Source organism: Aulonocara sp. 'chitande type north' Nkhata Bay, linkage group LG5 (genome assembly GCF_057382095.1).
Source record: "Aulonocara sp. 'chitande type north' Nkhata Bay isolate Kocher_YH1m ecotype deep benthic linkage group LG5, A_spYH_male_GT1.1, whole genome shotgun sequence".
Lineage (NCBI taxonomy): Eukaryota > Metazoa > Chordata > Actinopteri > Cichliformes > Cichlidae > Aulonocara > Aulonocara sp. 'chitande type north' Nkhata Bay.
Genome location: NC_141348.1, coordinates 34,994,506 through 35,011,186, shown reverse-complemented (window position 1 = coordinate 35,011,186; position 16,681 = coordinate 34,994,506). Strand labels below are relative to the sequence as shown.

Sequence of the window (16,681 nt, the reverse complement as noted above, 5' to 3'; positions counted from 1 at the left end):
CGTGGCAGGACAGTTATGATTTCCTCTTGCATCCTTTAGTACTGTCTTGGGAACAGTAATATTTTATAAAACATGGCTGCCATATTTACCATAATACAATGAAAATGTGTTTTAATAGCCTCCATCTGTCATGCTGAAGACTAGAGCAGTAAAAGGTGCAGCACATCTCTCCCCCCAGGGAGAAAGTGATGCAGGACAGAGATGGAGAGGGAGATAATGAGGAAGCGTAAGAGTGAGAACAAGTCAGAAACATGTGAATGAGAGTCACAGAAAACTGAACAAAAACAAAACAAAAACGCTTGGAAACTTGGATGGTTGGAAATATGGTTAATATTAAAAACAATGGATCAAAAATAAAAATTGCTTAGCTATCCTGTGAATCGTGTGATTCAGGTGATGCAAGCGTTGCCTCGGAGGTGTCAAACCGATCGACAGAGACAGTGAAGATGAGATGTTGCTGCTTTTGATACTGAAAGAAAAAAATTCAAGTCATAGTTTTGCCCCTCCGGTGAAATGCAGGCAGGTTAGAGCCACATTCAACACATTATTTACCTCTGAAATGCTCTCTGGCTGGCTTCCAGATTCAACAGGGATGCAAAAAGGAGAAAACCTGGACCCGAATGCTAACATTCTCATTTTGTTTGAATAGTCAGAGAAATGTTGGCATAAAAGTGACTAGATACACTGCGAGACATAAAAAGAAATTTTATCTTCTCTACAGAGGTCCCACTGAGGTAGTAGCAAAGAGTTATAGCAACAGATATATGAATTGAAGGTCGCCCTTCAAAGGCCTAAACAGACTTGGAAAATAAAACACTGCAGGACAGAAGGGTGTGCAGAAACATGTAAAACTGGCAAGTTTATGCGTAGCACCGTAAATAAATAGTGGGGGTAGGAACGTTGGCCTGAGACATTATATAAATGCATTTGGAGAAAATTGGCTATAAAACTCTGCAAGTTGCACTTCACCTATTATGATTTTACAGACTGCCAAAAAAAACCCATAAATGCCATTGTCAAAGGGACATAAAGCAATCCAAAGCACACAGAGACGCTACTTTTACAAGCAGCAATCACATTTTTATTTTTCAGTACCTTTATACAAGTAGATGGACAAAGAGAGAGAAACTCTGGGAGATTATTACTATTCGTCAATACAGGCCATGTATCATGCCATTAAACAGACCTCTCTCCTTTGGGACAAGTTAAATAATGTACAGTTATCAAAATTGTATTAGTCTTTTGCATGATTAAAACGTTGTAAATAAAACATAAGTATAAGCAGCCAGGAGAGGATTGTAAAAGACAGTCCTACTTTAAACGAGACATTGAGGGAATTTAGTTCAGCTCTAAGTTTCTGAACTCAAAAACAATATCCACTATTAAAATATTGATTTTTTTTCCTGTTTATTTGAAGCTGACATTGCCAGAGGAGACAGTTACATCTGACATCATGATGTGACCTAGCCTATCTCTTTGGGGCTGTGCATTAGATGTTGACAGGCATCAGCTCCGAGCGTTGATGGAGGGTGATAATAAGACCCGAGGCAGCCCTGTGCGGGCCTTATCCATGCATTCTTCGTATGCAAATCAGTAGCTACTGCCTCCTTTGTTAGGCAAGGTTTGTACAGTGTGCTCTTCTTCCTTTATCATTCGTACTGCCAAGCCTGCGGAAATGAAAAGCAATGCAAATATGCCAGGCTTTTAGGAGTCGGCAGATAAAGCAGGGAGACCTTCAAACTGCAAAGCTTCATCCGCTTCAGTTTAGCCTTGACCGAGGCATGCAAATTATACCTGAGACGTAGGGAGAGTGACGCCGCAAGCTGCACAGGCGCAAAGCTGGGGCTTGAGATAGGCAAATCTCTCCTGGAGCAGGGTTAATTGGCAGAAAATATCTATAGAAAGGTTTAGAAAAGGGGGTTTGTGAAGTCCCACCAGAAAAAGCACACTTATTTATGCCTTATACTGTTTGGGGTTTGACAGTGGAATGCTGGCACAGCATTTTGGCCTCTCATTTCGCTTCTAGGCAAGCATGTGCTCCATTGTTGACCTTGGTACAGGAAGCAATTGAGCACTGCTTTATCAGATCAGTGTTACATTCTCAGTTCTTACTGGAGTTTTATGGACTTTTTCAGGAGCTCCCTGTTGTGGTGTCATCCTTATTGTGCTGCCGGATGCATGTTTGCGTATTGGATGCTCCCACGATAACATCTATGAGCCAAAAAGTTTGGGTAAATGAGAGCTTGCGGCAAAACTGAAAGGAGTACAAGTAAACAAAACCTAGATTGTGCGCATACCCAAGAAATGAAGAGGCATATTAATGGCAGAGAATGCATTATTTTCTGATCTAGATCTGACTTTTATGTTTATCTAACTGAATCAGTGACTTTGGACGTTATTACTATTTTAAATAAAAAAAGAAAATTAGTCCATGTTCATTTGCATAGTGTATTTAAAAACAGGGTGGTAAGCCACAAAATAAATAGCAATGCAGAAAAACAGGTTAAAATAAAAACTGTAAACAAGAAGTTGATACAAACTGTAAAATCAATGGATGCATAAAACAAACATGATACAACACAAAAGCAAGACACAACACTAAACCTGCACAATCAATATGGTCCAGCATAATGTTGCACCAGCTACAAATGTGAAAATGTGTGGATTGAGCAATAAGAGCAGTGTATTACAGCAATCAAATATTAAGAAGATTAGTGCAGTGGTAACAATCATTTCGCTTCTCAGATTACTCATGTACTGCAAATCCCTACTCTCTTCTTCTTTTTTCTTTCAGGGTTGTGCCCTAAGATTTTGTTACAGTGTGCATTAATGCTTGCATGTAGGTATGTATGCATGAGCGTGTGCTTGAATGTGCATATTTGGGATTATTTTTTGCACTTGTCTGTAATATGTGAATTTTATCCAGACTGTGCAACCTGTGTCAATTAAAAAGTAAAATAAAAATCAGCAAACAAAAAGAATAATTACGTCATTATTGGATAGATATTGGATGGATGTTTTCGTTATTTCCTCTTCAGCCTCAGCTGATGGGCACAAGGTTACAGTAGGTTTATACCTCAGCTGGTTGTGATCAGTTTAGACATGTAGTCTAAATCTGCTGCATACAGCTGAACCACAGTTTGACCTCTCTTTGTTTAGTCCATCATTTATGGTTTATTTAAGAGCTGACCTTTCGTGGTAATTTCCTGTAGGCTGCTGTGGAAGCTCAACTCATTGGCGCACAGCCCCATTACCCCCACCCTCTGAACCTTTATCTGACATTGTCAGCACTAAAGGGAGCCTTCATGTGGCCTGACTGCTCCATGTGAAAGTAGCAGGAAGAGGAGACTATTAATATAACTGTGGTCAAAGGACACCCGTGTACACTGACCTGAGAATTACTCATGAGGAAAAAGCATGGCTGGATTTCCTACTACAAAGTATTCTATATTTGTAAAGACTTCATTGGCACATTTTAAATGAGAATAAAAAAAAGACATTGAGGGAGAGAGAGGAAGACAGGCAGAGGCAATAGAGGGAGGAGGGGTGAAAGAGGATGGTTGAGGAATGGTAGGAGTTCCCCAGTGTGTTTTTGAGTGTGCCGGTAACAATCCTGCCCGTCTCCCTGAAGTGCAGTGTGCCATGCAACGACATAAGCCTCTGGCACTTTACCTACGATGAAGGTGAAGAGGCATAAAGGATGTGAAGTCTCAGTGGCGATAATTTAACTTCGAAGTTCTACTCAAAGACTGCACTTAGAGAAACTACATCTCTGTAAAGTGCCTATGATTGACAAAAGCTGTCAATCTAGGGAAATATAGGCTTGGAACATTTTGTCCCCTACTGACTGTTAATGACAATCAATATAGTAAACTTTTGACAGCATCCACTGCCCCGTTATTATTAATCAGTCATGTAAATAAATAAAAATCAAGCTTAAACTCTTCATCTTCAATGAAATGCTTTAATTTAGTATATGCACATTAGACAATATTTAGACATGTAACATCGAAGTACTGCAGCAAAAGGAAACAAGCATTTTTTCCTGTATGCTTGTGGCCATTCAAGTGCAATATTATTACTTGAAGTATAATTCTTCTTCATCGCTTTTCTAACCTTATTGACGTTACATTTCTATCAGCTATGATAATATTCTACTCGCCAAAGTAACGAGTCACTGAGATCTGGGAACTATGTGACAACGAAGCCTGTAAATAAGCCAACAAACCTAAGAGGAGGAACTTAGGGTGGATGCATCTTTTATGACGGTAATAATGCTTCACTGCACAGGAAAATTATGCGTACAACGACATCAAAGTAGGCGATGGGTGTTTACAACAGAGGCTTCTTACTTTCAGTACTGTCACAATGTTGTCAAATCTCAGCATCTTTACGTTGTGAGTAAATGTTATCATAGCTCAAAGAAATAATTGTCAAATCTACTTATATAGATCACCACAGGAAGAAAACAATGTGTAAACTGCTTCTTATTTCAAAACGTCAGTAGAGTTGCAGTCCTTTATATAAAATGAAATAGGTTTAGTACAGTAGGACTTCTAATTAGTAATACATTATGTTCATTCTTGAGTATTAACATTCAGTGCATGGATAATACCTGCAGGCCAATACTGTAAGCAAATGAAATGCCAAGGTTGATATGTGATATGAAACTTTTATTGCAGAAATTACATTTATGCTCTGTTTAAATAAGTTAAGTGCCATAGTAGCCAAATGCAACACTCCTGGTTTGATTCCAGCCATGTTTGCTGTCTATTCCCTCTCCAGTCGAGGCAAAAAATAACCCTAAAAACGGCTGAATGAACAATCTCTACAGTTACTGTGAGTTTTGTGCCTTCAGCAGCGTTGAATTTCACATGAATTAAAATATACATTTCTGATGTGACATTTAGATTTACATTTAGATGACAGCATCCAAGGACAGTTTACACCATTTTATTTTATTTTATCTTTTTCCTGAATGATTCCGGCTGACAGCGGGATGTTTAAAACGTTTTTTGGAATCTCACTTGTGAGGAGCAGAAGAAAAGAGAGAATAAACCTCGGTGTGCCTCAGGGAAATACAAAACATGAACTTCATGCTTCTGCGATAAAGGGATAAGATGAGAATCCACGTGTTGTGGAAAAGCTAAGTAGAATAGAGGTGGAGAAAAATGATATACCATAACCTTAACCATCGCTAGGCTTATTGAAAATCAACAAAACTCAGGTCGTAGTTGGATACTTGTGTGGCCTCCACCTACTGTGCCTGCACACCGTGAAAGATGTGCATTGTAAAATACGTACCTCTTGATTTGGGTTCCTCTATGAAAGTCCGTGTTTACAAGTCTGCCAACACGTGTTCAACTTTAAGACGTCTTAAAGGAAAACCTTTCAAATACTTCACACAGTACCACTGAACACTTCGCATACTGTTGGGTGCTCACAAGTTTAAAAATATGTATGGACTCTAAGGACACTGCATTACATATACTTTGTTATCCCTTTGTATTTTTTTAATTATTTAAAAAAAAGAGTTTTATATATATATTTTTTTGGTTAAACACAGATTCTGTAAATCAACTAATCTCGAGACATGATAACCACAGAAAAACTGTGAGGTTTCTATACATAAGGAATGACAGGTTGTTTAAGGACGTCTTCATATCCTGATTATAAAATATTATGGACAAAATGTTTGACTAAAATTCCAAATATTTACAAAACATTAGCAAAACAGAAGGAAAACACGAAAAAGTCTCCATGACTTAAAGTCCTGGGTGATATCACTGGTAATATACATCATCACGACCATCTGTTAATTGTATTGTAACTGTATTAGAACATATTTAGTCAGAATCTTCCTCTGTTACTGAAATTAATGGTCCTGTAAACATGAGCATTTGTATTTGTACACAGCTGACAGCAGTTTAGATGGCTGCAGCGCTTTCATTTCATCATTCGTTTGAGTCTAACTTTGAATATTTGAATGTGGCTTCCCACTGATGTGAGCCGAGTATTCGCAAACCAGGGTGCACATTTGTTTAATTATGCTGATAGATGCCAGTGACTAATGAAACACATATCTGGCATTTATAATATTGCGGGAAGATAATACGCTGCTCTGGCACTGAAAAGTTTCATTTGATCAAATAAAACTGTAATAATTAGATCATTCTGCAGTGTGATTATAGATTCTGTAGTGTAGAGTATCACCATCTGTGACTCTCATCAGGTAGTTTTCCAAATCACGTATTTCCTTCTTCTTTTTTTTTTTTAAAAACACTGTACTAGGATGACTCTTCTTAATATAGGCAAAGTACGCTTTAAGAACCAAGAGTAATTTTTGCAACACCTGCAAAAAAATAAGAAAAATGACATTCTTTTTTTTTTTTCCCTCACCGATTCAGCTTTGAGACACAATGCAAGGTATCGTACATTCACATTGTATGGGATGAGAAAAAAGCTGGCAAAGCTTATAAAGTGATGCTAATGTGCTTTGTGATGCGATGGTAGTCCCCAGCTTTCAGCTCTAAACAGATGGGATCTCTCCCACAGGATCAGATAAAAGACGTCCATTTCCAACTCTGCAGAGCATGGCAGATTCCACAAAGGCTGCCTCTCAAACGCGTCGTGTCCATGGGCGCTCACACAGAAATCCTTTGCACCGAGTAGATGTGGCACGGCACACGTAGCAATGATGAGGTTAAATTGTGGCGCATCAATCTTAACTAAGGAGGGGATCTGTTCAAAACAATCCCACAGCACACACCTAATCTGTAGTGGCCTGTGCCTCTGCTGCAAAGATCACGATGCGCCATCCTGAACATTCAAAGGATCCTATGGGCTGACTTATAAGCAGCATTAACTCATTAGCGTGCTTATTTCACAGGTTCGAACATAACATGCCATGCTCTGGGACAGAGGAACCGCCTTCTCATCATATACTCAAATGTACAGAATTTATGGAGTAGGTGATTCAAGCCTAAGCTATGGAGAATTCTATGAATACACATAAGTTTGCCACATCACACTGTCAGTGGGAGCTGCCATACCATAAGAATATTCTCTAAACTCTCCCCACTTGTCCTAGTACCTGCTGCTGCTCCCTCCTTCAGTCTGCGAAAACCTTTTCCTCCAGAGATAACTGCAGCAGAAATCACCCTGTCCCTGCGGCCCCCATCCCTTTCACAAGTGCGTCCCCGGACCCACATTTCTGGGTCATCGCTGAGCTCGTAGATAGATCCGTCTTCCACGCTGTGCTCTAAAGACTCCAGCGAGGAGTCCGACGCCTCGTCGCCCAGCGCCGTTAACGGCCGTCCGGGCAGTCCCGACGTGGAGCGCAGCTTATACTGCAGCAGAACGCCACGCCCTTTGCCTCTCCCCTCTCCCTGGTAGGAGCTGGAAGGTTGCAGGGATTCCTGAGAGGAGTTGTCACTGCGATCCTCGACTACACATGCAGAGTCTGGGCTCTCCCCAACAGAATCCCTCTTTAGAAGTTCAGGAGACAGAGAACTTGTGGTGGCCGCCAAAAAGTCCACAGGCCCACAGTGGGCATTTAGTGAGATCATTCCCTTTCCTGAAGAAGGCAGAAGACAAAAATATTCAAATGGCATTCTGCTGTAAACAGGGCCGGGGTCAAGACGTCATGAGTTGCATCAATTAAATGTGAGAATAATGCAAGTTCCAATTTCAAATGTATGAACTTGAAATGATTTGAACCCAGCCTTGGATCATATGTCATCAGCTGTTAACTGTGTCAATTTATCATAATCCTACCAATATAGCAGCAATAACGGCAGCTATAGTTTGTGGCATATTTACATATTATTCAATAAACTAGCCTGGAATAAGATGGCCGTGAAGTAAGGGTACTGCAAGTGGGAAACTAATGACCTCATTTCCTTGGCATTATAAAGAAAACACAGCCAAGCAGTTTTTAAATTATCCTTCGAAAACATATATACACACAATGATTTGTGTCTTGTCAGCCTAGTTATATTTGCACTGATTCCCACGGTAACAAGAAGAATGTGAAGTGCGACCTCAATAATGGGCAGTGCAGAGTAATTTTCTTTCGAAAAAAAGCACAACTCCTCCATTTTCTTTTGACCTCTTAAGAGGCCGTTCAATCAGAGTCAGACACCCCCTTCTGATCCATACCTGTTATTTTGGGGATGCCCTCCAGTTTGGAAACTGGAAGAGTGATAATTAAGCCTTGAGCTGTGCCCACCCATAACAGCCCCTGGCAAATTAGAAGACTTGTGACTCGCATGCTCTTCTGACCTGCAATATAGAAAACATTGACAGAAAATTGAGTTTTCTTCACCACGTATTGTTACAGAATAACATAGTTCAAAACTCCAGCATGTTATTGGAGATTGTGGAATAAAAATAGACTCCCTGCTGATAAAAAGATACAACCAGACTGGATGGTCTATCTTTTAGAGAATGAATTATGGGCTTTCATTTATTTTAATAATACCAGAACAGTTCAGTCCTAGTATGTCCACATAAATAAGTAAATAAATAGAAATACTTTCATTGTTGATTCCCGGTGTTAGCTTTAGGTAAGGTTTAAGCTCTGTGATCAGTCTGTATTTGCCAAGCTTAACACATGCACAGCACAGCTACCTAGGGCTCTGGGTTACATAAGATTATGAAAAGTTGGATCCATGTTCTTGCTACTGACCCAGTTGAAAGAAAACTCATAGAAGCACAACAGAAGAAACGAGACTGTGAACTCAATATTAAACATTTTTGTCTGCGAACTGAGTGCTTCAGAAATGTGGAGCTACATCGTTTTCATAGTCGCTGCACCTTCTATACTAAAACAAACCCAACTTTAACACGAACATGGGTCTGATTTTTAAAAAGTCCTGATGGTGAAAATATGAGTGTGTATACTACATGCTGTAGGCCACAAGTTTGTGTATTATCTGCTGTGCAGGTATGTGTCAGGTGTGTCTCCCCAAAACAATGCTGCACAAAACTGATACTGTGATATGAAGGGGTTGGTGTTTTTTGCTCTGTGACAGTTTTGTTGAGACACAGCCACCTCCTGCTTTATTTTATTTTGGGAAGAGCAATATCTTGTCTTATTCGTAGCTTGAACCTCTGCTGTTTTTTACTGGCCGTTCTTATTAAAAAATATCATTTTCAGCTGCTTCGTAATTATACTAGCTGATTTATTTTTAAAATTGCGGGCTGTAATTTTCATATTATTATTCAAAATATATTTATTTTGCAATTTCTGGGAAGATTTAGAGTGCAAGCGAAGCAGAAGGCATGGGAGAAATGTTTTGCTGACTGTAGTGGAGGGAGTTCCAACTCTCCTGATAACACACACGCACACACGCATCTACAAAAGTTTTGATTTTTGTGTCTTGTTATTTATCTTAACCAGGGCCATCACTGTGCACGTGGACAAGCAGAATTAGCTTTAACTCTTTACCTACTTATTTATTCTCGTCTGTAGTTGATAACACCAGATGTGATGCACTGCAGCAAGTTGTTATTCATTCTGCTACAATTCAGGCATATTTTCTTTTCCTTTAGAGTGTGTTAATAATCCTTTGGATAAAGTTAACTTTGAAATTCTGTTATAGAGCATGATGCAATATTCAACATATATTTTGTACTGTTAGGTTTCCCACTGCAGAGCTGTTTGTAGCACTGCATTAGTGCCTTGGAAAGGATAATTGCACCCTCTTATTGTACATGCACATTCTTTGTTTCCAGTTAACAAAGGACTAAAAAAACATTGTTGCTGTGGATTTATTTTTGCATTCCTTATGTGGTCCCTCAGCTTTTGGCTCCCACTGTGGCCTAGTTATCTATAGAACCATTTACCATAATATCCATGGCAATGATAATTGAATTACACCAACAGTCATTTGAATACAACCAAGAGAATGCTCATTTACATGTGTAGCTGTATTTACACGCGGTTGTGTGTCATGCTCAGATTATGACGATTTGCATGAGTGGCTCAACACTGTTATTAATTAATTAATTTCACTGTGCAGAGATGAATCCTGCCAAGTAAGAAGTTCATGCAGTGTGTACAAGAGGAAGCGCAGTGAGCAAACAGAGCGCAGAGGCCTTTGGATGGAGACGTTAGAGGGTCACAGCAGTTAGTTAGACGTCGGGGGAAATGGCTTTTATCTCAAAACTGTTTATTTGAGCTGTTTGTCTGTTTGTGCTTTGGTTAGAGGGCTTAAGTGAGAGAATGATGCTCATGAACACCCACTCACAGGCTACCATGAAATCTCAAGTTAAGTCGGAAGATGTGGGCACCAGGCATTGTCTTTAGAACAGTGTTACAGAGGGATAATGGCAAAGATTAAGGAGGTATAGCTTAACCTCGAGCAATATTGCACCTCCAATTTTTACAGCAATGTACACACTCCGAAATGTAGTGGGTTTATCGTGGGAGCTTAAAAAGAAGATGTCTCCAAAAGATAAATGTTTCCCTATGATATGTCACTGAGGAGTTTATTTTGGGATATTTTTTTCACCCTAAGGATAGAACTATTAAAGGCATTAGTAGAGAAGAGATCAGCAGTTTTCTCTGCCTCAGAAACTTCTCTGTTGTTTACTGCAACTGGAATTCCCTGTTGAGTATAAATCACATTAAGGGGAGAGGATTAGGGGGTATATCATTACTGCATGTCCTAGCATAAGTCAAGGAGAAACCTAAGGGAGCAGAGACCGAGTGATGGAAAGCAACTATCAGTAATTCATGTGCAGTATCTTTGGTTGTAGAGTGTCGAGGGATCCGCTTTTCTCTTGTGAGCTCAACAAATCACAACTTAAGTCAAAGATCCTCTTCCTTTTGTGGACCCAGAAGACATGAGCCGCGCAACTCTTTTTCTTTTCACCCTGTAACTTCCCCCAGGGCCAAGTCTTGAGGCTGTGACCCTCCCACAGATCTACTGCATATTTCAAGGGGGAGCACCAGCGCTGGGTGAAGATGACCTCTGGGTCACAGTTTTCTCCAGATACTATGGCCATAGGAGCCTGTTCTCCTTAAAGTCTCCTCGTGAGCGGGGGGGAAAAAAAGGAACTTTGATCTAAAAGAGAAAGGTTCTGTGCTTGAAACATATGCCTGTTGGTATTCTTTCTTTACACAACTCACAAGAGAAAAGCTTTTTATTCCTGATATGATGGAGTAATGCTCTAAATACATCAATCACACTCTGGTGTGACTCAATAAAAGGACCAAATTTTCTGAATCCAGATGTATTTATACCTCTCCCTTAAGCTTAAAGCGATCTTCAATATTCTGAATTCATGTTACAAATAGGCTAATAGGTGCACAAGCCACCGCTTGAAAATGTTTGAGCGAAGTTGACACTGAGTCAAACTATCATTATCACATTAGACACTTTTAGGTATGCTCTAATTTGTTTACCATAGTTCTTGCTTAAAAAAGGGAAAAACACCCACAGTTGCAGATAAATATTTCATCCATCATGAAGGAAGGTGCACAGAAAGTAATGGGTTCTCTGTGGCATCCTAAACACACTGCAGTGAGAAGTAAAACAGGGGTGAGAGGATTTTAAAGCAGAGTGGAAAAGATGAAAAAGGGAGCGTAAGGGAAAAAGTGGGACAAAAAGAAAGTAAAATATTAACTCAAAAAGAGGATAGAGGGGAGGTGCATGTAGAGAAGAAGAGGTAAAATGGCACGATATTAAACAAGCATGGATTTGAAGAAAGGCAAGAATATTTTCAAAGTAATCCTATGTATAAAATCTTTAAGGCTGCCATTTTACTACTGCTTAATGACATTAATCTTTTTTTTATTAATCCCTGTCATTCACCGAGAGACTCTATTATGGCTTTCCAGAGGCCCGAGATGGATACTTATCAGGTCAATCTTGTGACTGCAAGAAACCAAAGGAGAAGAATATTTCTCTGCATTCTGGAGGAAAGCATCATGTCGTGCAATAAAGACAAACCCCAAAAAATTAAACAGGCATGTACCAGTGTTCTGGAGCGTTGAGCGTGTTGAGATGTTGATTTCCTGCAGAAGTTCCAACGTTTCAGTATGAAAGAGACGAATGGAGGAACCTTCTGAGAATGCCATCCACACCCCTCCACCAGCACACGCCATGTGTGCAACACTGACCAGCGGGTCTGGATGAACTTCAAACTTCTGTCAAACAAACAGTTTATTTCTGTTACAACAACATGTGAAGAAAATGCAATCATCCATTTCATCAATAAATAATATAGAAAACATTTAGAAAACTGAAAGGTTAGCTCTCTCTGGATTCTCGTTCTGGTCTTTCAAACAACAGACATGACTTTTTCTCCACATAATGAGTGGACATCCAATATTGAGGCCTCGGTACAATATTTGCAAGATTTTCAGCATCAACTATAAAAATACAGCTAAAATACAAAGTGAACCAGAGAAAAAATGACAACATTTTCAGTTAGCGTTCAAATTATTGTGGCATTCAATTCAAATTTCAAGAGTGTAGTGTTCATTTTTTTTGTTAAATATCTAAGATAACTGCCGTGGTTATATTACAACTCGATGAGGTCGAAGTAGAAGTCCCCTGAATAATACATTTAGTGTTGCTCTACAAATAAAGTCTAGCTGTCCCTCCTAATTTAGTCATTTAAAGAGTCACTGACACACGGGGCATGTTTTTGCATCATTGCCTTGGCTTCTATCATTTTAAGAGCACAATGGAAAAATAGTTTTGGGCACAGTCTTAATGAGTAGCTTGAAATAAATGCAATGAGCCTTATCATGGCAACACATACAGCCCCTGCGGTCTAAGGCGTGACAAGGGCTGCTTTGGGCATCATCTTGAAACTCATATCACTGTCAATGCACAAGTTGCATGAAGCTGGGCAATTAGTCAGTGAGAGTGACTCAGTATGGATGAGAATGCACCACCCACCCCAACCCAAGTGCACCAGCAGACAGGGATTACCACCTGTTTGTGTGCCCTTGCCAGTGGGTCCTCCTTTGTTTGAAATTAGGGAAAAGGAGAGAAGACTTTGATGTGTTTTCCCTTTTAATTGACTCCTCAGCAGTGGGTGCCTGTTCCACTAGGGAAACAATATGCAGTGCATCTCTACGTTTTTCAAGTGCAGCCATCGAAAAATTAGATATCCATAATAACAAGGAAAATTTCACCTTCAATAAGCCATTGCAATTCAAATATATTGACACGTTTGGAGAGAAAAATTCTGTTGCACTGCATGCGATGTATAAGTAATGCATTCCTCAATATCGAGCAAGGTGGCTCTAAAACGGACTTCCAGCTCATCAATGGGTAACATACTGCGGCGGTTAGACGCCATCTTTCCTGCCATGTGTGTGAAACCACCTGGATGGGATCCTGGAAAAACGAAACCAACACATCAGGCCCATCTGACGGGGCTACAAGGATTCTCAAAAAGTGCCCAAGAATATTTAAAATATTGATTTAATGGGTGTAATAAAATTTACAAAAGCATCGATTCACATTTCAGCCCGCACGGCAAAATCCATTCCATATTTCATCACACGTATACTGTAGATAAAACACAGTGAATGCCCATTGTGTTGTGTCAAATACGAGGTAAGTAAAAGCCACAACTGTTGCCCCCAACCAACAACGTGGTATTAGTCTCCTGAATCCAACGCTGCTTACAGAGATGAGTTAGTCAGTGAAGCTTGACAGTAGTAATGTGCCCTTTCCACTCAGCTCGGCAGTGCCACACTAACAGCAACATCTCCCCTATATTCCTCCCACCAGCAGTGGGAAATAACAGCAGAGTTAAAGCCACAAACACTACAGCTGGTCTGAACAGCTCATTAGTCCTTCATTACACAGGGTGACAAGGTGTCTTTGTCCTTTTCTGAGTGCAAAGTCCACATCTTCACTCTAAGGGCGAAGGAGCTAAGTGGACGTGTGAGTGATAGGCGAAAGCAGGAAGAGTAAGAAATAGTAATGGGAAGAGGAAAGAACAAGGCCTGCCAGTCAGTATTGATCAAAGCCTGTATGCCCACGTATGTCCTACTTTGTTAAGGTCTGGTTATATGGGAGTGACTCAAACCTCCACAGACTGTTGGAGTTTGTGGAGCACTGTAATGATACTGAGACTGGATGTTGAGTGCCTGAAATAACGAAGCCAAGCTTGGCAGTTTTCGAGCAAAATGAAATTTGTGTATGAATCAAAACAAACAAACCGAGCTCTGTTTTACTCTCATAGTCAGATCCCCTACTGCGTGACAAGCTACTAAATAAAAAAATCCCTTGATTGGTTGAAATTTTCTTCATTTTCTAATCAATGAAGGTGTTTCAGAGTCCCGTCGTATTCAGCGTTCCTGCTGCTACCAAACCCTTTCCTCTGGCGTGATGTGAATGTAAACAGGGTTATAATTTTAGTAATTTCGTTGTTTTTGTTTGAGTGAAACAGTTTAATAACAAATAAAAACACTGTTCCCTCCACCCCGACACACACCTTCTGTGTGTGTTTGGTGTAAATAGGGTTGGTCGGTGTGAACATGCCTCACAGCGTGACTGTAGCAATTGTATGTGAAGAGACACAGTGGGTGTGGCGGTGGGGGAAAGAGTTGGTGGCAATCCTTTTTAGGTCAAGAGGGGGGTATTTTTTTGTTGCAGTGCCAACTGAACGACATCTAGGTTGAGCTCTGTTAGTCTGAATACAAGAAAACAAACAGCTGAGAATAACACAAAAGCACACTTCTTAAAGCTATATTTATTTTCATGGCCAGCAGGAGCGACTGCAAGGTCGACTGCATTAGAAAACGCTCCAACTTCTGACTTAAAATAATACATCAATAATTTTTTTCCTGATGAGCATGTGGTCTCAATCCTTACTTTTACATCTTGATTGACAAGTCACTTCCTAACCACGTAGCCTTTGCTGTCACGACCATTTCCAAAAAGTTGTAAAGTGAGGGCTTGCTGTGAGGTAGTTGATCACTCTTACTGAAAAGAAACAGCCTGATAGAGATAGATAACTCTCTAAAGCAGCACCTTTAGTCTTGCCACACTTTATCAACTCCACCAGTCTGAAGCTAGAAAATCTTAAACTGCATAGGAAAACCACAGAAACGGTCAGCACATTATTAGAACCCTTTGAAAGCTGCATATGTAAACATTTAAGCATGTAAATGTTAGATCTGCAACCTCTGAACATATTTTTGTAAATGAACACAAATATGGATTCACTTCTAAAACCTTACAGAACTTCACAACCAACAAGTGAAGTCACGAGGGGTCTACACATTTCAAATTCAGTCTATGCATAAAACAGATGTGTGCCAAATTAGAGGTGTGATTAGTGGGAACTAATGCTGATCTTGGCAAGGATTGGATCTCTGCTTCTGTCTGAAAAAACATTTTAGCACCACTAACAACTCAGACGGCAACGGGCGTTTTGATTAATATAGGCTAGATTAGCATGAAATTTTGCACCGACCTAGATGGATCCAAGAGGTTGAATCACAAATAACGATTAAATGATGATCCATTTTCATAAACAGGGAAAATCTGTTGAGGTTGGGTCATAAACTGTACTTTGTTTTTAGAGCTGAACAAGATAAACGGCGTGCTATCTGAGCATTGAGAAAGTTGTCATTGTCATGCTAGTATTTGCATTTTGGTTAAAATAACACTCATCTTGTTTTCAGCTACAGATACAGCAGTGAAAAGTGCCATTTGGAGTTTCTTTGAACTACATAAAATATCCTTGTGTGATAAAACTGATAGCTGCTTCTGAATTTCTAAATGTGTTCTTTCTTCTATTATTGCTTTCTCCTTTCCTTACAAACATGGTATTTTTAAGCATTTGTCAGCACTATAATTTTCACGTACTCCACTGGGCTAGAGTGAATATAATTAAATAATACAAAGCTGAGAGTCCATACAATTTTGCAAGTGTTATGACAATCCTTTGGGGATCTGCTGAAGGCAATTTCAACACCACAGGAAGTATTTTCTTGTTTACCCAAACAGACTAAAAATGATATATTTAAATAACACTGTGCAGCCAAGGCCAGATTGTGAACATTTAAAAAGACTCTCACGATGAGCAGCAGGGTGCATCAAATGAAACGGGGCACGTGTCCAGCAGAGTCACAGATAAATGATTCAGAAGTACAAATCTCACAAAGTGGTGAACATCCATGTGGGGAAACAATGAAGTGAAGTAGAATTGAGTCCATGACCCTTGAGCCTTGAACCAAGTCACATCTCTTCCTGTAGGTGCCAAATACTTCTTGTCTAGATCCTGGATATGCACCACAGCCCCTGTGAAGTCAGCCCTCTTGAGTCCATATTAGTGAGGAAGACAAGGTTAGCAAAGTAGTAACCAGAGCTGACCTGCTAAGCTCTGTGGGAGATACTGTGAACCAGAACTGCGTGGTCATTCAGCTGATTAAGCTTGTGTCTCTGGAGAAGTAGACTACGGGAAAAAAGGTGAAGGAATAAAAGGAGACACTAGCTCGACTCGATTTTGAAGCATGCTGAAAAAGCAGCTATTTTTGATTTGAATATCCAGATCTGTCATGTGATGTTTCTGAAAAAACCAAAAACAACACCTATAAAATGTATCTTATATAATTCTGATTTTTGAGGAAGATGTTTTTTTTCCTCTACATCAGCAGTTTTATGATAGGCATAGGGGGAACAAAAACATCAGTAATTGC

General features: G+C 39.8%; 1 protein-coding gene across 3 annotated transcripts in view; it reads right to left on the bottom strand.

The window, feature by feature from the left end:
* Positions 1 to 3,944: 3,944 nt before the first annotated feature.
* arhgef10la (Rho guanine nucleotide exchange factor (GEF) 10-like a) overlaps positions 3,945 to 16,681 on the bottom strand; it is a 118,224-nt gene continuing 105,487 nt past the window's right edge. For all 3 annotated transcript variants that reach the window (XM_086293188.1, XM_086293190.1, XM_086293189.1), the window contains 3 exons: positions 11,986 to 12,157; positions 8,161 to 8,283; positions 3,945 to 7,576 (listed from right to left, as the gene is read on the bottom strand). In XM_086293188.1, the coding sequence (XP_086149314.1) occupies positions 7,026 to 7,576; positions 8,161 to 8,283; positions 11,986 to 12,157 (846 nt within the window). In that variant the 3' untranslated portion in view covers positions 3,945 to 7,025. The remainder of the gene's footprint in view (positions 7,577 to 8,160; positions 8,284 to 11,985; positions 12,158 to 16,681) is intronic.